Below are 24,190 nucleotides of genomic sequence, written 5' to 3' on the forward strand. Positions count from 1 at the left end.
AAAGTACTAACCAAAACTAGCACATCGGCCAGCTCATGAAAGAAAAAACAGCGCCAATGGAAAGCCAGCGAGCTTGCTGTCATGAGCATGGATGCCACTCCAGGGCTCACCCCTGCTGTCGCGGCAGTCTTTGGTAACCAAACCACACGTCCAAAATCAAGAGAACTTATTCACCCACCACCATCACCCACCGGATTTGGGAAAACCATACCGGTACAATTTTTAGAGAGGGGCGGGGGGGCAAATAGAAATGACAGTAGAGCTTCACAATCCCTCCACTCAAGTAGGGTGGCTAAACAAGCCGAATGAACGGATTTCCAATTTTGGTTTAAAAACTTATAATGTTCAAAAAAATATGGTCTGTGCGGATGTTGAAGAAGATAACCAAAACTTGGTGAAAGTTTAACTTGCTAAGTAGACGAACCAACCAAGAACAAACTTTAGTCAAACTAATCACAAATAGCTTGAATTTTTTAAACGCTACTCCATTATTAAACAAGTCGAACAGTGCATTGTTCGAACTTGGCTTGCAATCTGAGAGAGCCTTGAAGCACATACTTGAATAGCTCAATACATTTATCACTATTATCCTCGATACATTGCATTTCCAAGTTCCAACATCCTTTTTTCTTCCAAACACAAATTCAATGAGAACGAGAACTTGAACACTCCAACAGAGAGCTGCTCTTTAGCCGACCTCATGTCCCAAATGGTTTAAAACAAAGAAAAAGAAAAGAAAAGGAACAATAGAAAAAAGGACAAAAAGCAGAAAGAGAATCAAGGACCACTACAAGCGCAAATCGCCACCTAATTGATCATACATCAAGCAAGCCAATTGGAATTTTAAATGTAGCTAAAACCATGATACAATCAGGGGGGAATGGGGACACAAATTCAAAGCACATCATTTAACTTTGAAAAAAAGTTAAAAATAACAAAGAAAAGGAAAGAATTCTTTTAGGGTTACATTGGCTGAAACAAACCAGATATCAAGTACAAACTATATGAGTGATGGGGACCAACCACTGACAAACTCAGCTATCAGATTTAATAGAGTTGATAACTATAGCTTGAAAGTGAAGGAAAAGCCGAATTAATGCTTTTCTCCCGCCCGATTGATCCTTCTCTGAGGATCCTTAGAATCTGCAAGAATAGCAAACATCAATGTTAATAACAAAAGTACTACATGCAAAATTGATGAGAAGAATGAAACACAACCTTCGCGTTCACTCTCGTGTATTCTCAAATCGGACAACTACACAAGTAATGTTGTCAGAGCTCCCTCTTGCATAGGCTTCTTGAATGAGTTTTCTTGATGCTGCTTCTGCATCTTTTATATCCTGCACTATGGTCACAGCATCCTGAATTTCACAAGAGACACGGTACTTAGCCGCTGAGATCCCATATGCAGCAAGTATCAAATTCCTATCTACATCGTAGAAACGACTACCTCTAGAGGTCTTGCCAAAAGCAAAATAGATGTTTCGAAGTCCAACATTTAGAATATATATGCAACTAAGACTCTTCAATTAGGAACCATCCACAAAAAAGAATCCCAGTGTCTCAATTTTCTGTTCCCATTCTTATCCTCAATGATCGGTCAATCCCACAAGTAAACATCAAACACATGCATCAAAGGTATGTGACTAACAGTTTTATTAGACCAGAATCCCTACTAAAGTACGACAATGTAAAAGAAACTAAAGATATCATACTCATACGTCTAACCTTCCCAACCGACTTCATTAAAAGTTTTTTACTTACAAACAAAATGACTATACAAAAGAAATGGTCATGGTGATAAGGTTTCACAGTGTTTTGACTCCTACCCAGTAACTGATAAGGCGAAACACCCTAAAACTCTGGTAATGTGAACACTCAAATATACACTGCCGACCCTCATAAACCTGTATTTTTTCCTGTTTGTCTATGTTGATTATAATTGTCTAGTAAGGGGAAAAAGCCCAAAGACCAGCAAGGCAGGACAGTTACAACGCCAACCCTCAGTCTTTTTACGTACTTTCTCAAATAAGCCATAAGTTACTGCAGAGAACTAGAGTGACTAAGTAAGTTTGTTAAAGAGGATATTATAAACAAGAAAAGAAAATGGGGAACAGGAGAGAAATTATGCAAAGTAACATGTCAGAATAATTCCAAGAGAAACAGATATCATATTTTTATGTTCGGAGTTTGGAGTTCGGATTTTGGAGGGAAAAGAATGGGAACATCAAAATATAAGCATATAAAAATCTTGTACAACCTATTCTTCCTTCTTCTACTGTTTTTTTGGCTCAGTTAGAAAAAAGAGGAAAATGAATGGATTCTTATGAAAAAATCCAATTTTTGTTTACTTACCAAAACAAATTCAACAAGTAACCTATTTCCCTTTCACTCAATACAAATGGGATCCAAAAACAGTCTATAAGTTTCAGAAAACCAAAGCACTCAAGATTTTTACTTTGATACATAGTTACCTATGGAGCACGGGTACCGGTACGCGGTACGCGGTACGGGTACGGGAAACGGCAAAACCCCAAAAAAGTAGGGTACGGGTACGGCGGGGGTACGGCGAATAGATATATAATTTTTTTCTATTTTTTATTGCTTTAAATGAAATATAAACCCATTTTACCAACAAAATGCAACATAGATAAAAGTTCGAAGTTCATACATCAAGTTCAACGTGTCTAGATCAAAGCTAGACGAGTTCCTTGTTCCTTACATACCAACAGTACTTACAAACATTGACTCAGTGTAAACGTGTATGTGTATATAAAAGAGAGAGAACTTACGTCTTCTGTTCCGATTTGGAGCCCTAGACCGTTGCCTCTCTCAGTGACTCAGTAAACGTGTATGTGTATATAAAAGACAAAAAAATTACACAATAAGCCCATATTTTATAATTATTTACAAAAAAATCCCTGAAATTTTGAAAAAAAAATCATTTTGGGCTAAAACGTACCCATGCCGTACCCTTGCCGTACCCATGCCGTACCCTTGCCGTACCCAAAATTATCAAAAGTACCCAATCAAATTTTGCCGTACCCAGTACGTTTTTGCCGTACCGGCGCCGTACCCGTACCCGTACCCGTACCCAGTACGGGTACGGCGACATTTCTGAAGTACCCGTGCTTCATAGATAGTTACTTACCTTGTTTGAAAGGACATTCCAAAGTCCATCACTTGCAATTATAATAAAATCAACGCCATCAATTTCTTCTTCCTGACAATGGCAAAGGGAATAAACATGATCAGTACGATCAAATTTAAATAAACATACAGAAAGCAAAATCAGTTAGCTGATCACTTCCACAGATTCTCTATCTGCCTTGTCAAAGCCATGAGTTAAATAAGAGAGGAAATGACCTGCATGGCTAGGAAAAAGATTCAGCTGTCACAGTACTACATACAGGTCCCACTTGAATAACAAATTACTCTGATCTTCATAGTCAGTAATCGATTGTAACTACATTTGCAAAAACCAGATAAAAAACATGGAGCCTACTGACCTAGAGACTTGCATTTTTAAATCAACCACTTGTGTCAATAGTATTTTGTTACTCACTCTTTCAATCCTTTCATGAAAATATGACCTCAAATGTTTATAGAAAGGAATCTTCATGCATGAGTCAAAGTTTGCCTTGATCATCCCAAATAATCTCTCTTTTTAATTAGAAGAATCATTTCGACCCATTACCTGAATTTCTGGCTCAGCTACAACATATGGCTTTAGTAGTTTGTCTCCAAATGCACGAGAAACTGCAAGAACACCGCCAACCCGCCATGTTCCTAAGGAAGTTTGGCAACAACAGGAGTTCTTGTCAAGGATAAACACTAAGCTATGCTAGAACCAAACAACAATAGAGCACAATCAGTGAGATACATGCGATGATTATGTCAGACAGCAGGCCTTGTATCTTTCAACCATGTTTCGAACCAATATCATCATCTCTCACTTTGCACCACTAACATTAAAAACCTAACGGCTAATGCAACAAAAAAGAAAAAAAGAAACTCAAGAGCCATATGAGCAAACAACGAGGTGACATAAAAACTACATATCACAGAAAACAAAAACCAAAAACACAAATTTGTGGCCGCATCGGTATGTCATTTCAAATGCTCACTTTGCTAAAACAATCAACAGTCTTCAAATAAGGATAATTGGAATCAGTAGACTATAGCATAAAACCCAAGAATCTGCTTCTTACCCTAATGGAAAACCAACTAATCATTTAGTGCTGAAAGATGGATTTCAGATACAAGAGGAAGCAATATGAGTACAGATACATGCACACCACACCTCACATGCCAAAATTAGAGACAGCAAAAGATCCCAATTGGATAGCCAGACCTAATATGCCCGTAGAAGACGGGGTTGGGGCAGGGAAACATAAAGAGGGGCCAGGACGACATTGAGAAAAGAATCGGCTACTGTGTCTGGAATGGGAAGATTTCGCCCTTCTCAAGTACATTTTGTTGTAAGAGGGCTCCTCATCCCACATTGTTCACTTAAAGAGAGTCCTTTTGGAAGAGGTAGTGTATGCACTTGGACATATTTGGAATGTTTGGTCGTGTGTGAGTTTCCTACCTTAGGATTTTTGTCTAATCAAAGCCTCCTTTTTCTTTTTTGGTTAAGATTTTATAGCACCACAAAAACATTACATGAGCATAGGGGCATACCCCAGAACACTATCCAGACCTCACAGGACAAGGCCTAGAAAACAATACATCCCAAACTAACTACCAGCACTACAAAAATACAAAAAAGAATCTCTCAATCCATCCTAAAGTCTCGATCAGGGATATGCCAAAGAGAACAAAGATCTTGATTAGCTTCTGACCTTTGGATCCTGCTCCAGGAACATATACAAGCCCGAATATCAATCAAGGTCTTCTCCACCACTTGCTGAATCCCCAAGCAACTTTGCTGAAAAATTCTTCGATTACATTCTCCCCAAACATGGTAGACAGAGGCAGCAAAAACAATCCGAGAAACCAGACATGATAACTGAGGCCCACACTGATTCTGATTTCTGAACCATCCACTCAACAATCTGACCTAGGGAATGCAAGGAACAAGATGCTCTAAGCTTACCCTGTAAGGACCTCGGAAAGAGAAAGGGCATTGGAAAAATAAATGCTTATGGGTTTCACTAGCATAAGCACAAAGAACACATTGAGAACTTGTCACAACGCCCCACATCTGCAATCTGTCCATGGTTGAGAGGCTCTTCAACACAGCTAACCATAGTATAATTGACCATCACGGGACTGCATGCTTGTGCCACACCACTTTGGACCAAGGAACCAAAGCCTTAGATTGCCGAAATGCATTCCAGGCAGATTTAATGGAAAACTTCCCATTAGTTGACAGATTCCATACAATAGAGTCCTCCTGAGTTGGATTGGGAATCAAAGAACCAGGAGAGTGCCTTATAATTTCCCTAATGACAGAGTTCCTATGTCTAGGCCACTGCCACTGCTGGTTTATAATAATGGAAGAAACCTTAGCATTAATAGTCCTCCCCAAATTATAAACAATCCTTGACCCAAATTTGGTTTTTAGTGGACCCAATGGATGCCAATTGTCTAACTAAAGAAAGATATTATTCCCATTTCCCACCACATAGGTTATCCAAGGCTGCACATAAGTTCTGAGCCTAAAGATTTTCCTTATAGTCCACGAGGCAGATATAGGAACTGACATATCCCACAAGTTCAAAGCCTCCTTTGTATTCCAGTTCACCTGTGTCACTGAATAGCTGCTGCCACACAAAAATTGTGGCATGGACACTATGTGGCTGCCTTTATAGGAGGGCATACAGGGGCTTCTTTGACTAAATTTGGCATCTGTAGTCAATCAATCGGCACCCTTCAAACTGGAAACCAACTTCAATACGTTTGCATGAGGTTCTGAAGTTTGGAAGTTATACTTCTAAACTTCATCACCTCAGAAGTTGGGAGTGGAACAAAGACAAGATTTATCATTATTTTCATTAACTTTCGTAACATTTTATTTATGCAAGAATTGGTCAAACACCATACTACATTTAATTAGCAAAGCAACTAGCCCAACGGCACACTGCAAAAGGACAACAGACTTGTAGACATAGTTGGGAATGTGGACTCAATTACCTGCCCAAATGATGAAACCCCCAGCCTGTTCAATTCTCTGGCGTTCATCTGATCTATCTGGCTTGTGATCGATAGATAAAGGGACAGCTGCATGAAGCACAACAAAACAAGCCTGTTATAAGAGGAGATTTTCAATGCATTTCAGCTAGTTGAACGTTAACAAGCCTGTAATTATGCATCTGGAATGGTAGTAGGCTTTCGTTGCCCGAATCTCCTTTGTACCACAACCAAACAGAATTCAGTAATTTGGTGCAAGAGCAAACAAGATCCAACGGGCAAATAATTCAGCAAAAGGCCAAATCATTTTCCATGATTTGCTACAATACATGCAAACTCAAAACCGTAAAACAGTGGACGACCAGGAGAGAGAGAGAGAGAGAGAGAGCCCAAGAACTAGTCCAAACTTTTCTGAAATGAAGAGGGAAATTTTGACAAAAGAGGCTAGGAGTGTTTCAACTTATATAACAGGGCTAAAACAACCAGTTCATTCAAAGTTTTCTGACCCTAGACCTTTAAGAATTTAGAAGGAAAATGAGGAATATCCAGGAACCAATGCATACAAGCTACGAAGTCAATCTTCCATACAAAGTCTGGTATAAGCGAACGAAAATAATGGGCTTAATGGACTTGATGGGTGTCAGAAGCCCTTGGGTAACTCCTAATTTCTAAACAATCCCAGTTATTGTTTCATTCACTCGCAAATTGCAATTTTTATCTCCCCATCCAACTACAAGAGTTAGATTGGTTGATTACTTGGTTACTTGCATTCCCCCAACTTATTTCTACCGGAGATAATTTAGAATTAATTAATTATGATAGATACATTGGATAACAAATGGTTCGTGTATTAGGGTTGTGAAGAGTCACTTTAGTGTATGTTCAAAGTATGTGGAGGTTCATGTGTCTTCCATGTGTGTTAGTATACATGTATCGATTTAATGCATAGAATCCAAGATGTATCTGAGTGCCCTGTATAAAGGAATGTTGATCAATGGAGGAATATAGAAGAAAGTGTTGAAGAATATATTATATTAGTGTTGAGTTCTTGAAAGGTACTAGAGTTCCTTGGGAGCTCTGTCTGGCCTTAGGGTCGTACATCTCCACAATGTTGTTATTGTTAGTTATCCTCCACATCCATGTTTCTTTATGTGTAGTTATGTGAGTGTCCAACATATTGCGCTATGCTCCCCCGACATAGAAAAGCATCAATCATCATTTTGGATTTCCTACGGTTTTGGTAAAAAAGTATTATGCATAATACCGACGATGGGAACTAGGAAGTCATTAACCACATGTGCTATCAAAGTTATTGGACATCAATGGTATCGAACTTGTGAGTATTCGGACTATAACAGTTCCGATGAACAGTCACTCACTTTTGACAGATAATCATAGGAAAGACTAAAACAAATGATGACATCTTTACTCGAGGAACAAACTGTGATTCCGAGTATTGCACGGCACGGAACGAAATATTGGTGAATGCTTTATAACATTGTTTTGACCAAAAAAAAACATAAATTGCATAATCACCTACTGAAATGAAATAGCGACATCATGAATTTCATATTTATGTCATCTATATGTTTCCCCCACTTCACATACGATTTTGACAATTTCATGTTCAAATGACCCATGAATCCTATTCTGCAGAATATCAGTTAATCGCGTTGAAAGCAACCAACCTGAACCAGCTCTACAAGCAACTACTCTGGAGTCACCCACATTTGCTACAAGCAGCCGATCCCCTAGCAATACAGCTGTTGATGCAGTTGAACCAGCATCTTTTTGCTGGCCTTTTGCTTCATTGAGGTAATCAGCATCTGTCTGTCTAAAGGCCTCAACTGCAGCAACAAATATTCTTCTGTTAAATGATACAGGAAGACTTGAATAGAGTAAGTTAGTCAGTAAACACAAAAAGAAGCTCCAAACGCATACCGATTGCTGACTTTGTATCCTTAATAAAATCTGGATGGCTGCTTAAATTCTTGAAAAGGTTGTTCTTGAGATATTCAGCAGTTCTTGAACCACCATGACCTAATTGCAGCACAGTGATTACAAAAACAAATAAGAAAAGGACATCAAAAGAGGAAGATTCTAACAAGACACTTTGACAGCGACAAAGTATCACACAAGTTTAAGCTTAATTATTGTGAACTTTGCATCTGATAAAATAACAACTTAAAGAAATATTACAAGGGTTTGGTGATTAAAAATGTGACATACCATCAAAAACACCAAAGAAGGCAACCATCTGACCATCTACTTCTGATATACTTGTCTCGTAGAAATCCTCCATCGAGGATCTTTTGCCTTTGAAACTGGAATATCCATAGCTGAAACTTGCATTTCGGTGTCCAGAGAGGAAGCTACAACACAAGAAAGAGAAACGAGTAAACATCAGCGCTTCAAGGAATTTCAGGACCATAAAAATGACTATTTGTCTTCACTAACTTTGGGATCAAACTAGAGCTCTCAAATCTCCATATCCACTCACATTAAACCAAACAAAACCAAACCAAGGTTTATTTCCTCCTTTCGTGGGAGTAGACTGCATGAATTCTTTTTCCCCATTCCACTCTATCAACGTCTCTACATAATCTAAATGTAATTATTTCATATCTTTCTTATTCGCAGCATCCAATGTCCATGAGGTCTTTCTCCCTTCCCCCAAACATTTGACAAACAAAATCATCACTTTTCTTTATGACTGCATCTACTGGTCTTCGGTGTACATTAGCAAACCACCTTAGTCTACTTTAGTCTATTTTTTATTCTTTCTACAAATAAATTAGTGCTACTCTACAAAGTCATGAATGTTTACATTCCTCATTCAATCCCTCCGACACAATCATTTCATTTATGAGTGGCCTCTCAGTGGCCCAATGTTGAATAGCTGATATACATTGGGTCCATTTCCTAACAGCTTAAGCTTTTAGGATTACTAGTAACTTAACATGGTATCAGAGTTCAAGTTGTGAGAGGTCTTGGGTTCAAGTCTGTTTGTTTGCATTTGCTCCCTTCGTATTCTCTTTCATTTTGTTTATGAAAAATTTGCATCTCCACATGCAAAACAGGGTTGCACCGCACAACAGGGAGGGTGTTGAATAGCTTGATATACATTGTTGGGTCCATTTCCTAACAGCTTAAGCTTTTGAGACTATTGGTAACTTAATACCCAACACCAGATCCCAAATGGCCTTACTAGCCTTGTACTCGTTCTATCAACTTTCTTTTCCATCTTATAGGTATTTGTCATTAGCAAGCATGCCAAATCACCCCTTAAGCCAAGCCATTTTGACTTTATAGGTTCAATCATCTACATTAACTCCATCTTTGCTAGTTGTTAAACCTAGATAAAAAGAATTTCACTTTTTGTATCTCATGGCTTTTCAACAGATAATTGTATCAAGTAATTGGATCATAGTCTCTAACCATAAAAATGGTTGCATGTGCAGCAGCACCAAACATATCCACTAGGGTTTTTTACTTTGACAAGTTCGAAATTCACTTGCTCTCTACAAATTCACTTGCTCACTAAATCACCGAACCTTATGGACTTGCTTAGTAGATGAATTCACTCGTATAGTCAATGATTACACATTCCATAAATTAGTTTTATCCATACATATTTAAAACCATTTTGATTTTGTTAGAGCGGGTCCCACATGGGTTAGTTATCACCATGAAAACTAGAATATGAGTCTAGACGCTGTCCACCCACATCAACCTACTTTGAGTTGGATGCTTTAACGCGGTAGCATAGCTAGATATTACCTGTGCCCTGGAGAGTGTTAGAGCTTGTCCCAAATTGATTAATTATCACTTCAAAACTAGTATACAAGCCTGGCAACCTTGCCAATCTTGTTCAACTGGTTTCGAGTTAGACGTTTTAACCGATTCCCATGCTTCTTCCAAAATGCTTAATTTATCCTTAAGTCCTCCCTAATTTCATCTACTAAGGTACTATAATCTGAGAATGATATACATTAAGGAACCACATCATGAATGTGTCAAGTCAATATATTCAAAAGAATAAAAAAACTAAGGGGCAAAAATAAGAACTAAAAAATAGTGAGGGCAACATGCCTTTAAAAAGGCGGATCGAGAAGCGCTTACAGACGAGCGCTCAATTCAGAATCGCCACTTGGGTTTGAAGGTCCGACACCCAAGAAACTGAACTCGAAACGCTTGCTACGCTGTTTAATTTGAAAAGGTGAAGGCACAAATCTGTCATAACCATATCTGGGTTCGGGAGCCAGGTTACGAGAGGGGAAGGGTTTTAAAGCACCCCTCTTGCCCAATCTGGAGACCGGTCTTTACTTGGGCATTTTGCGAAAATGTTTGAGATTCTTCTTTATTAGTCAATTTTAGCCAATTAGGGCGGGGAAACAATTTAAAGGGGATTAAAGCTGTAACACGTTTTGTAGGATGTGATCGATAGCATGGATGACATGTTTATGATAAGCAAAAAATAGGATAAAGGCCAAAATCTGCCTGGATAAGCCAACGCAGCACCCTGTAAGAGGTTGGCGTATACAAGGACAAACTTGCATGCATTGATCTGCTCCACGTAGATCACTGCATGCAAGCAAACCTGCGCACGCTAACCCAAGACTAGCGCGCGCGAGCTAGCATGTTCGGGCAAATCCTGTTTTAATCCTCCTTTGGACTTTGGAAAGACCAGTGCTTACCCAGGACAAACCAAGCAATTTATATGGAAAGAAAAGACATATAGTTACAGGACGAATGAATAATAATTGAAAAACACCCTATAAACAGTGTGTGGGGGACAAAACAGTAGCCAAAGGCCAAGTTACCCATGCAATGCCAACTACTGGAGACCAGCTTGGACCTGCGTGCACTAGTCATGGACACGCGCGCGCCTGTTCTGACTGGACTTCCAGTGCTTGGTGATGCATTCCTGGGCTCTGAGACATGTTCAGAAGCAACCCAGGAGTATTCCAGCACAACAGATATGAATATTGAAAGTAGCTAACATTCTTTACAAGAGGAAAACAGTAAAGCAGGTTTTAACATGCTCAAGAATGACGTGCATGATAATAAAAACATAAAGATCAACACCCCTGTCCCCACGCAGATCTGCGCGCGTAGCCACAAAGTGGCGCGCGTGAGCCAAGGACCGACGCGCGCAGGTGTGAAGACCACACGGTTCTTATAACCTTGCTAGCTTTGCTAGCTTTAGGGGCAGGTATAGCAGCCTTGGCCCTGTCAGCCCCCCCTCAGGGATGAGAACAGAAGGCAGAAAGTATTCTTATACCTTTGTTTGAGTTTGAAAAGGGGTTTGAACTTGGTGTTTGATGCTTGAATGGTTGATGTTTGATGCTTGTTGAGTGGTAGTAGGCAATGAACTAGGTAGCTTGTTCCTTGGTATTAGGGTTTTTGCTTGAGTTTAGCGACTTAGGGCTTGGATTTTTTGTCACCCCTTGCAAGGTAAACCATGGGGGGTACATATAGGAGAAAGAAGTGGTGAGAGAGAGGTGCAACCAGCCACCGAAGGGCTAGTTGGGCTTGCCCCTTAAGTCTCCCCTCCCATAAAGGTGATGGGAGGGGTGTGAGAGAGGAGACACAAGGGTGATGCAGGCGCAGAACAAAAACTTCCACCGGCCTAAAGCCCCCCTGATGATGGCTTTTGCAGCTAGCAAAAAGGTGATGAGACAGGGGATTGACCGGCGCGCGTAGGTCTCAGACTGGCGCGCGCGAGTCCAAACCAGCACGCGTTGGTCAACAGTCAAAGTTTGACTATTGACCAACACCTGTCCATTTGACCCGCGCGCCAATAGGGTTTTAGCTAGGTTTAAGGGTGTTCAAACACATCAAGTTCACACTCCCAATCATTCCCAAATCTGTTATCGATCTATTTCATTATTGGGGAATCAAAAACCGTAAAGAAAAGTAAATTAATTTGGAACCCAAATTGGGGTGTCTACAAATAGCCCTTGGTGTCATCCTACTGCTTGAAAATTCACTTGTTGCATGCCATGTAGTAATTCAAAGCCCCATTACATCTTTATACATTGGTGTACCCCATGGTCACTCTCTCTGTCTCTTCAGCACCCACCGTATCATTTCTTTCGGCACCCTATCATAAGCCATTTTCAATTTATGAGGTTCTAACCTATAATAGCTGTACGAAGATCTCTACTATTCTCTCTATGTTTTTGATTACTCAACTTTGTAATTAAATTACATCGGCAATTTATCGACCGAGCATAAACCTAAGACAATTGTCTAACATTGTTGCTATCATTCTTAAGCGATGTTCAATCACTCTCTCCTACAACTTCATTGTGCAAACTGATTAACATCACCTCTCTAGCTATTGCAACCCTAAATATCTCCTTTTATTTTTATATATAAGTAGTAAAATGCTCTTCTTCTACTCTTCCTATTATTTCCTAGTCATAATAAGACACCTCTACATCACCTAAGCATTCCAGATCTCACCGTCTTCCCTGATTTTCTTCTCTATAGTGCACTTTTCATGTCAATCTTTTCTTGTACGCTAAAACTTTTACTCTTAAGAAAAAGGGTACATGTCACTAGATGTTGATCACCGTTTTATGTCATCCCGAAGTTGGACACTTGTGATTGGTAACATCTTCAGAAAAGCTTTCATGAACAAGAATATGGAGAAATGGTGACTAATATCTTTGCCCCTATGCGGGCGATAAAATGGTGATAAATCTCAAAGCTACATAACAACCTTCATTCTCCAATTTATGAATAACTTTTTGTTGGTGAATTGGTAGGAGAGAACGTACAAGTACAAGAGAATTCCATCAAATGATCAAACTTTGCACTGAGCACTAAAAAAAGGTCCAACAATACACATCATCACAATCTTTACAACAACAATATCAACCACTAAAGTCCAGCTCTAGAATAGAAAGAACCACAAAATAGGTGGTGCACAACAACTAATAAGTAGGTCGCTGCCTTTGGAAAGAATTAACCATTGACCTCTCAATTGGGAGTGTCTAAGCATTAAACTGGGCTAAATTCAGCTGGTTAAACCCGAACGAACTTCAGCCATTCCGAAGTTAAAACACTAGTAGTAAGAATAATTTCAGAGTGCAAAAGAACAGAAGCTAACAACATATTGACTAACGGAGTGTTAAACTGAACAATTACCTCTACCAAATGAACAAGTAACGATTATTAGGCCACTATCCAGAGAGTATTACCAGGAACAGAGAAAGACAAGCATATATATATATATATATATATATATATAGAGAGAGAGAGAGAGAGAGAGAGAGAGAGAGAGAGAGAGGAGGAGGAGGAGGAGGAGGCAAGGACCTGATACCGCCGCCGCTAAAGAGGGCATCGGGATCTGGAATTAGGACCCCTGGCTGTTGTTGATGCTGTGGCGGTGGCTCCGCCGCAGGAGGCGGCGTTGGTTGTGGATCGACCTCGACGTTGAAGGGCGGGACATCGGGCGGAGAAGAAGAGGTAGAAGAGGAGGAGGCGGAGGGGGGAGGATCTACGACGTTCATGCTCACCACCGCATTTCCACTTTTCGTATACGTTGTTGTGTATATAATATATATATCCGTCTGTAGACTGTATCTATGTAACAAAACCCCTGCGGCTGAGTTTCGCCCAATTGTTACGCCGCCGGTTGAACCGCCGACGTTCGATCCCTTGTCGATTTCACTCCGGTTTCCGGCTGGATTTCAAATCATTGAGCTAATGAAGGAACTCCCCGTTCAGTTGAGTTGAGGGGAGCTTCTAACAACACCCCTCTTTTGTCTCTCTCCAAACAAATAAAATTCCAGATTTCATTGGGTTTTTATTTGGTAGCTGTGGAAAAGAAATGAAAGGAAAGGAAAATCAAAAGTTTTCCTCTTCCTTTGTTTGGTTTGAGAGGAAACATAGAAGAAAATAATCAAACAAAGGCTCATAAACAGTAAAAAAAATTCTGAGGCTATGTTTGGTATCACTTTCACTTTTCTGTTTCCTGTTTTCTATTTACTGAAATCAGTTTCTATTTTTCCTAAAAAAAAGTGAAAGTAAAAAATATGTTTGTGTGTTAACCTGTTTTTAAAACAAAAAATCAATTTATGAAACCAGTTTTTACTTTTCCTAAAATTGTCTCTCCTGCAATTTCTCCACTAGTTCCGAAACGATACGAGAGAGAGAGAGATAGAGAGAGAGCGAGCACGAGCGCTTGTCTGGGTTTAACGTTGAGATTTGTTTTCAAACACGTGGGAGACTAATATCATGGGTACCAACGGCGTAGCCAGAAATATGCATCAGCAGTGGAACTATGAAATAAAAATTCCGATGACACCGAATCTCACACATCCTACTGACCCACGACTTGATGTTTTTTTGGCAATACGACGGTGACTTGTGTTACATATAAATGAGAGATTTTAGATTTTGGAGCAATGTTTTGTTTACCCACCTATTACGAATTCTAAATAAATAGATAATACTATCATGTTCACCCTAATTTTGAGTTATTATACAAAATATCTTTTATGTGTTTGTATTTAGGCGAGTTGATTGAGCTATGTAAAAAACAATAGCTGATTCGATTCAAGTAACAAAAAAAAAAATGCAATGGGAGTCTGTGCCCAGGTGGGCCTACATTGGCTCTGCCACTAAATTGGGTACATGACATGAGATAGGGGGAGATGATTCCAAGTACTATTTGTGGTTTCGAGTACATAGGATTATATTGCCATAGAGTGGTGTCAAAGCTTCCATACGGCACACACTGTCAGCAACGTAAAGAGCCACATAGATTTGGGATGAGATTTTTTTTTGACAAAAAGGTTTGGGATGAGATAAGGAGACGATTTTGGTGCAAGTGGAAGGTGTTGGGAATTTTGGCAGCTGGTTTATCGATTTTAAAAAAAGTGAAAGTAAGGTTTTGATACTTTCTCAAATTTTCAAAATAGTGAAAGTTGTTTACATATTTGGAAATGAAAGTAGTGCACCAAACATATTTTCATTCCTGTTTTTTGAAAATTCTTAAAATAAAAACAAAAAACAGGAAACATAAGTGCTACCAATAAACTTTTCTTCTGTTTTCCTTTTTTTTTTTTTTTCCTTAGGTATGAGACAGGGTGTTCGTCTGTCTGCACCCAAGGGTTTGTTTGGAAGTTGGGGAAAAAAGGAAATAGGGGCAATTATTTATAGGGCCCGTTCGGAATTTGTGAAAAATGAGAGGAAGAAAAGGAAAGAAAAATAATGAAGAAGGAAAGTGCAAGAAAATTAGAGAGAAAATTTTGTCCTGAAAAATAACTCTCTCTTTTGTTGTTTGGTTCGGAAAGAAAGAGTGGATAAAATGACAAATTAAAGTGTGAGGCAAGTGAATTTTCCTTAAAAGTTTTCTCATGTTTTCCTTGTTAATTATTTTCTCTTCTCTTTCCTCATTTTCTCTAAGGGCTTGTTTGGCGAGGGTTTGTAAATCATTTTGTCTTCTTCTCTTTCTTCATTTTCTTCCATATACAGTGTAGTTGTTTTCATGAGGTAAAAACACACCACTAATGTTATGGTGCCTATGTCGACCAGATTTTGGGTATTATGTGACAGTGTGATATAACATACTTCACTTGTCATGTACGCTATTAATACACTAATGACACCTTATATGATCATAAAATGCAATCACCAAATGATTGTTGATTAAAAAAAATCACCAAATGATCAATTAGACCAAATCTATAGATGAACTCTCCGCTAAGTTTTTTTTCCCAATAAATAGGAGCTACAAGTAATTTAAGGGGACTTGCAAACAATTTTTCAGGAGGGAAAATTTGTATTGATCTGTCAAGGCAAGGGGTAAAACTGATATTAATCGAAGAGTCCTCAGTGGGCATGCTGTGAATATGCCACTAGAGGAGAGTATGTGAGTGGGACAAAGGGAATGAGAACTCTGGGTGGTGGCAAGTAGGTTGTGGGAGGCCGGAGGGGTTAGCCATTAGCAGTGGCGGAGAGGATTGGAAGAAGGGCAACAACCATAACAAGAGGTTGGGGTGAAGGCAGAGAGGTGGTGTGACTGTGGTGGTAGCCAACGGACGGGCGGCGACACAGGTGAAGACAAGGTGAGTGCAAGTTTTTTTTTTTTTTTGGGTGAAGGGAAATTTGTGTTTGCACTTTAGAGTCATTGTTCTTTTTCAATATAGTAGAACGGTAGAACCGCAAAAGCAGTCGCAGTAAAATCATGGGTAGAAACATCCTTCTACCAAGTGTTGTACTATTATGGACTATAAAATAAACAGTTTAGTTTAAAATAATTTGAAATAATAACCAGTTTTAAGTTAAAAATAATTGAAATACACTTCACATAATGAAGTTCAACTTCTTCAGCAACTTATCAATATTTGATTAAATTTACTTTTGCTGATATAGTCTTCTTTACAAGTTCTACTGGTTTGGGTCATGATTGTAAACCCGAGATGAACCCTTTTTTTTTTTTGGGGGGGGGTGGTGGGGGGGTTTGTTTTTTGAGAAGAATCCGCGATGAACTCACAAAATGACAATCGGGAAGGATAATAGACTAGAGGGCATGGACGGGAGCGGTTCCATAGCACGGTGGTTCACGGCAGCACCCAGTGAACCACCACCCTTGATCCATTTGATCAGACTAACAAGAGAGACCACGTGCTTGTTTTCGCAACTGGTATTGCAGAGAGTACTTTAGATTCAAAGATCCTTTGATTTAAGATAACAACTAACAAGCAGTTCACTTGCAGCCTAACCCTTAAATGAAGCAGAATTGGCAGAAACGACGATAATGTTGGTGAAAAGGTGCTTCTGAGGTATGTCTACCGCCATTCCTACCAATCAAGACATGCTTGGGTTCTTCCAGGTCGAGGATAACACAAGCTCAAAACACAATATTATTATTTGGTACATAAAATACAACTCTAGGGAAATCAATAAATCACTGAAATCAAAAGCCCCATCCATATTCATTGAAAACCACCACAAATCGTAGAGGAAACGACTTGAAAGCTATCCACAGTAGGTAAAAGGAAATGACAAGATAGAAGAAAAGCACAGGTAAGCAAACCATCATATTTGGGACTAAATACATAATTTCGTGTCATGGTAGATTAGATTGTTTTGGGATCAAACAGGGGAAGTGAATGAAAAAATACATGGGGCCAAAGAGAATTGCCAAAGTGTAGGAATAACGGTCACCTTCAGCAACACGCACTAGTTGAAGCATCAGGCTCGGGAGGTTTTTGTTTGAAGATGTTCCTTTTGCCACCGGTTGAGCCCTCGGCCAAGAGGCTTGGTGTTTCCAAAATCTGCAGTTCAACAAGGTTATCATGTTAACAACACAATTGATTATCGTGAAGTTAATGGATAAATAGATAGCAATTTAACTAAATTAACAAAAACATGCCTTATAATAACCATTTAAATTGTTGTCCATTCTTTAAGGTGCACTTCCTTGCGGAGGGCACTCGTTAACAAACATTTCTTACATATATGTAACTGAGAACTTGGCAATTGTAACCCCAAGTTTACGAAGCAATGCTGAAGCCCATTCATACGAATGTTTGCCCGTGCTCAGAGTACCTTAAGTCATAATTCTATAATATCCTAAGAAATGCCTGGCAGTTTCCATAATTACTGTATATACTATCAAACTCCATGTCGAAGATATCGTCAAACAAGAATACCACAAGACTATGTGGGGAATGCTTGGTTTCCGATAAATACAGCTCCTATGCAACATTTCAAGATATCCACGTGACTATGTAACAACTTTAGGCTTCTTCGTATACAAGGTATAATTCAACACTTCAAAAAAATATGCAAGAACAGATGCTAATATTATGCTTACCTTTAGAACTAATTCCTCAAAGCACTGTTCCACATTGACCCGAGTTTTTGCACTACATTCAATGAAAAGGCATCCATACTCCCTAGCAAAGTCAATTCCCTCCTTTTTCGTAACAACCCTTTCGCTTTCCTGGCAAAGAAATAGGAAAGACTTTAAATCACAAACTTTTTTTCCATTAAGACAAGGATAGATAAATTTGTGGCATAAAGCAAATCTGAACCCAGTTCTAAAAAGAACAACTAGATTAACACTGCAGCACCTAACTATTGGCACGAACTTGGTTTATACCTTGTCAACTTTGTTGCCGACAAGCATCTTGATGCAGTCTTGATTTGTTGAATACAAATCAATTTCTTTACCCCACACATCAGATAGATTTGTAAAGGTCTCTCGCCGTGTTACGTCATAAACTGTTCCAATTCCACACACAATCAGGTTTACTGTATATAACTATATATTAAGAATCAATAGCAAATGAGAACAGGAGACAGCATCTAGGAGAGAGAACTAAAAAACACTTGTAAAGATCAGGTAATCTATACAAGTGCGCTACACCAATAAAATTACTATAGACTACCTTAAACAAAAATATACAAGAACTTGAACTTAAGTAAAGACACTTTGAATCCAGACAAACAGAAGTCAATCAGGATTTCAGGACAAACAAAAACACGAGTGCCATGAGGAGATTTATGCCAATTGAAAGCTACACTACTGGTCATCAAAGAAAACACCGCTTTTCTGTTTGGTTGATGTTTCTAGAATAATAAAGCTTTTCTAAAACTTTATAGTTGACAAGCATTTTCTACAAAACCCTAAAGAGATGTTCACAAGTTTTCGAAGATAATTTCTGCTGAAAAACAATAACATCCGAAATCTAATAGTTCCTCGTATTCAGAATAGTATCCTGGAAAACTGATTCTCAAACCACCACCAAACAGCTAGTGTCAACTTGAGGGACGTAAAAGAAATGATACAAATATGGACAAAATACGAAATAAACGGAGACAACTTACCCATTATTATTCCTTGAGCTCCTCTATAATATGAACTGGTTAATGTCCTGAATCGTTCCTGTCCAGCTGCAGAATGAGAAATAAGAGAACTTTTCACATACAAGACAAAACTTTTTAACAGTGGTCAAATCCAGAGAATCAAACACTGCGACATGCAAATCCAAGAGAACCAATTCGAACTCTTGCATTGAGCTGAGCATTAACCTAAAATAGGAGGACCCAAAGCAAGGGAGGAAATCCTAACAAACAAGCCTTGGTTTGGTGAAATTGATGTTTTCAGTATTTTACAGCATGTAATAACACTATAACAGTAATAGTAACAAGCAAATGCATAATCCCTCTATTTCTTTCCTCCTCTCTCTTCCTCTGCACCACAATGCCAAGTAAAGTCCTCGACTCCCGATAAAAGGCGGAAATGCTCTCTCAGGAACCTAGAATAGTTTCCACAAGGTAAAAAACGTATGCCTCCACGGTAACTAAATCGTGAATACACTACGGTGACTACAGAAAAGGAGATAAACATTTTTAAGATCTAAAAAACTGCATTGGAGCAACAACAAAGGGTTGACCTTTAACCCACCAACCCACTCTTCCCCTTGAACAACAAACCATGAAAGCCCAGACTAATCAAAAGTCAAAACCACAACCTAACGGCCATCCAACAACACTCAAGTATCTGCTCTAATGTTACAGTTGCCAAGAAAAGTATTTCCTTCAAAGTTTCTAGATCTTCCCCCCACTTACCCGACCCAGTTTACTAGAGCAGAAGTAATGTACAGTTAAATTGTATAATTTACACAATACGTACAACTCCCATGAAGAAGCAATTCTCAAGGTATTAGATTGACAAGATCTTATCCGGGCACTTCTCAAGGTATTAGGTTGACCAGATCTTATCCGGGCACAATCTTCATTCCAGTATTCCAAGACAACTCCATGAAGTCTCTTGTAGACTTGCAGTTGAGAGCCTCAAAGGAAAGCTGGCGTAAAACCAGAAGAGAGGGGAGGAAAACGGGGGAACAAGAGAAGAACAAGATGGAAAGAATCACAGAAGAGAGAACACTGAGGAAGAGAAAAGAGGATGATCCCCAGCAATGTCCAATATGCAGTTCTCATATCTTTTTTTTTCCGGATAAGTTGATATTCAGTTGTCATATCATAAATCTAAAAACCCTATTACATTGTCTACTTCCATTGCAAGCAATAAAGGAACAATCCAATAATGAAATATGGAGATTAAGGAACAGGTGGAATCCTAAAGATACTACACACCAAATTAATTCAAATTTCTAATCCAAGTAAAATCATAATCTTTATCCAAAGCCTTTGTTGTCCTTGCCAAAAGGTCAAACATACATACTCAAGCCAATACAGTATCGAGTTCCTTTCAATCAATTAATAACCCACGCCTAAGATGCAAATTACCACGCAATATCATGTCCCATGGGCGAGCGATACTTCTTCTCATCTCTTTCTTCGAATGAAGCTTTGTTAAAAAAAAAAACTCATGTGGTTTGTGAACTCACATGCAATACAACTTAAGACTTTCATTATCGCAGCCAATTTAGACGGTTCAATAATTGCAGTTAGTTAATCGGATACGTGCAACAAATTTATAAGTATATTAGTGGCATTATACATTTTCATGAATTTATTGACTTATTCAAAAGTATTCAACATCGAAAGCTACATCATACTCATGACTAAACACAAGTAAAAATCCATTTCATACCAATACAGGCACCACGCTCACACAAACTCATAAACTCCTATTTCTCCTTCTAGTGTAGAATGAAATTCAGATCAACAGAAATGCCGAAAACAAAGAACCAAAACAATTCAAATATGTTTGCATCCTTCAAAAAAAAGCACACAATGTAACATTTCCTGAAGAGAAACCACATAGAATAGAAGAGTTCGTGTCTGAATAAGCCATCAGTTTCATTTTGGAACTATCTTCCCCTTAATTTTCCTTTACTTTTTCTTTCTCATTTCCTATTTCTTTTTCTCCCCCAGGTTTGGTAGAAGAGGGCTTATGAGAAGCATTACCTGTGTCCCAAATTGCAAGCTTCAACTTTTTACCCCCCATGGTAACATGTTTTACTTTAAAATCCACCCCTACAAAATAAGAGAATCAATTAGCCAAAACATGAAATGAAGATAAATCATGCACAACTGATCAGAAGAACAATTCTGTACAGCTACCCCAATGATCTAATCTTTTAGCATAGCCCACAAAGATTAGTGATTTCTTGTCATGTGCTATCCAATGATTTCATAACACTACTTTCATTATTGAACACTTAGCATGAACTTAAGCATTACAATCAGCAAATGAAGAACTTACGAGTTATCCCATTATAAAGAAACTAATAATATGAAAGGCAATTAGAAACTAATATCGAGTCATTGACAATCCACCTAAGAGCTATAATTACTTTGCATGCTCTATCCTTTCTTGATTTTTACATTATAAAGAAATTTATTGTCTCTATCCTCTCTCTTTAATGAGCAAATTGTCTCTCTCCTCTTGTTGAATTGAGAACATTTTCCATTTTCGAAGCCCATTAGGGAAAACAAATGACAATGCCAAGATTTACCGACGATAAACTGTTAACATCACAGAGTACCCATTGCACGAAAAAAGGCAGCCGAGAATTAAAAAACCATTGCGGCATATAATGCCGTGTAGCACGGGAGGGTTATAAAAAGAACGCACGAAGTATGAAACCGTCAAGACTGAACCAAGCTGTGTGGTTTCATACAAGACCAACTTGGTCTTGGTTCACAAAATGGAAAAGTGTTGGGTTCAGTTCCGTTTATGCTCGTGAGCTCATGAATCTATGCTATACTTAAAGGAATCAGCATCACACATTTATATATGTGCACTGGATTTTACGTTGCTCATATGCTCTTCACAAAGTATGATAATGACAGGAAGCTAAAAGATATGCAGACTCTGTCAGAATGTGCCATTCACTTACCTAGCATCTATGGAGCACCGACACACCTAGGTCGCAGCAGCCGTGTTGGACATGCTGGGGGGACACAACAAACAGCATGGACATGCCATGTGGCTAGTCCATTAAACTATAATATCTTTCATGGTGGGAAACGCCAGGCACACAATTGAGAGACGGAGGGATAAGGCAAGGACACACATGGGGCACAATGGGTGGCTACTATAAATTTTAAAAGCTTTTCCGAGAGAAAATATTTATAACTTCAAAGATATTGGGCCAAAAGTGTACTATAAAACATGTGTATATTTATGGGCATACATCGTAGGTAGATAACGCATTCAACAAGAGCCCTAACCTAAATATTTAGTGTTATATTGTAGGTATGGATAATTTAAAAATCCTAACAAAGATTTGCCGTGTGACCCATGTCCCCACACTGTGACCGTACTCGTGTTTGTATCCGTGCTACATAGCCTAGAATTCGTCATCTTCCAGCTGATTATGAATGGGTAGTTATCCTTCATCACTTTTGACAGGTTTTCCTTCACACATGTATAAGAATGAAAATGGCCCTAAGGTTACAAGCTAACAATTCTATCGGATTTTTATGAAACAATGTATGCCTTCTTCAAATAAGTTATGATGATAAGAATAGTCTACGAAACATGAAACCAAACCAGACTGAAAGTTATTCTATGGGTGGTAATTGCGGCTGGTTGTAGGTCAGTACCAATAGTTGGGTTTGGTTACAAATTTTCTCCAACAGTCAGGTATAATTGCACAAAAACCACACCAATTGCACAAAAGCCACACCAATTGCAACTGCAAACACCCTACTGCAGAGGCAAATGTCACAACTTAACTTCGTTGAATATTTAGCACCACAAGCATTATCACAGGGTGAGTGTATTATTATTTCTTTTTGGGTACATATAATAAGCTACTCCAAATATCCTTCGAGGAATCTTGCCATTGGTCATCTGCAGGGGGGGCTATCCCACCAATGTCAGGGCCAAAGCTATGATCCCACAACATGTTACAAGTATTAAAGAGTATGCTAATCCCCACCAGGAAGCCATGGAGACTTGAACCCTAGGATTGAGCAATAAACTCCAAGCAGTTAACAAATGAGGGAAAATGAAAGATTCAGAAGTTTGAAAATAAGCCCAATCGATAGCCGACAATAACCATGACAATTAACAGAAAATTAACATTCAAACACTTGACTACACTGATTAGAGTCATGATTGCCCATCCAGAGATGAAACAATCCAAATTCAACTACACCGAATCGTGAAAGAATTAACACAAGAAGGTTTGTGTGGAAATTCAGTGCTCACCAATGGTAGGAGATAGATCCTCAAAAGTATCGGACGTGAAACTCAGAAGGAGACTACTCTTCCCCACGCCAGAGTCTCCGATCAACAACAACTTGAACAAGTAATCAAACTCCGGCTGGCTCGACGACGCGTCCATTTCCCCAAAACAATTCCGAATTTCCAAAAATCAAAACCCGCAACCTCCGCCAAGCATCAAATTCCAAACCCTAGAAATCACGCAATCGGAACACGACTTCAAAAAAACAAAAAAAAACAAACAAAACGAATACAAATTGAAATCGAGAAAAGGAGCAGGGAATTACCTGATAGATCGATGCGCAGAGGGGGTGGTTCAGATCTGAACAGTGTGACGATTCGTCTGATTGAAGTTAGATATTTTGATTGATATTTTATTTTCTTCGAGGAGAGAAAAGGAGGTTCGGAAGGAGGAAGAAAGCTCTACGAGGTGCCTTCTTTTTAAAGGTGGCCAAGCAGTGAGTCAGCACCGTGTTTGCTTTTCGTTAACGTGTTGGAGATGGGTTAGGATTCGGTGATGCGGTGAATTACTACTCCCCCCGTGTCAGACCCCCCTGACACGGGTTACTGTTTACCCTTTTACCCCCGACCCTACCAACCCTTAAACCAAAAACCGAAAATGGCCCAAAAATATCCGGACCCATTTTCTGTTATTTTTTTTATTTAATTAATAATGTTTATAATCTGTATCTTTTTTCTTTTTTATTTACTTAAAATTATTTTAGTGTTCCGATTTTCAATCCAGTTAAATCGGTGAAAAGATCTTCTTTTTTTATCATTTTATCTTTAATGGTCATAATAAATTTTTGATCTCGTAGAATCAAATATCTATTAGGGCTAATCAACAAGAGCCCTAGAGTCAAAATTTAATTATGCCCATTT

The 24,190-nt window shown here is 38.8% G+C and overlaps 1 protein-coding gene across 1 annotated transcript; it reads right to left on the bottom strand.

The window, feature by feature from the left end:
• Nucleotides 1-792: 792 nt before the first annotated feature.
• Nucleotides 793-23,804, bottom strand: LOC131307011 (probable protein phosphatase 2C 11). Its single transcript, XM_058333439.1, has 16 exons — nt 23,596-23,804; nt 23,294-23,499; nt 21,040-21,108; nt 18,991-19,056; nt 18,263-18,384; nt 17,975-18,103; nt 17,333-17,432; nt 13,462-13,837; nt 8,365-8,507; nt 8,077-8,175; nt 7,824-7,982; nt 6,139-6,225; nt 3,698-3,789; nt 3,152-3,223; nt 1,219-1,361; nt 793-1,143 (listed from the first exon to the last, which is right to left on the bottom strand). Exons 2-15 carry the CDS (start codon nt 23,427-23,429, stop codon nt 1,227-1,229), a joined length of 1,785 nt encoding a protein of 594 aa, XP_058189422.1. The 5' UTR covers nt 23,430-23,499; nt 23,596-23,804; the 3' UTR covers nt 793-1,143; nt 1,219-1,226.
• Between the last annotated feature and the right edge of the window lie 386 nt (nt 23,805-24,190).

The sequence above is a fragment of the Rhododendron vialii genome, chromosome 11a (genome assembly GCF_030253575.1).
Source record: "Rhododendron vialii isolate Sample 1 chromosome 11a, ASM3025357v1".
NCBI classification, from domain to species: domain Eukaryota; kingdom Viridiplantae; phylum Streptophyta; class Magnoliopsida; order Ericales; family Ericaceae; genus Rhododendron; species Rhododendron vialii.

Coding starts and splice junctions, on each gene's coding strand:
- LOC131307011 (XM_058333439.1), bottom strand. CDS start 23,429: ATGGACGCGTCGTCGAGCCAGCCGGAGTTTGATTACTTGTTCAAGTTG. Junction 7,983..8,076: donor GGATACAAAGTCAGCAATCG/GTATGCGTTTGG, acceptor TTGTTGCTGCAG/TTGAGGCCTTTAGACAGACA. Junction 3,790..6,138: donor GGGTTTCATCATTTGGGCAG/GTAATTGAGTCC, acceptor AAACTTCCTTAG/GAACATGGCGGGTTGGCGGT.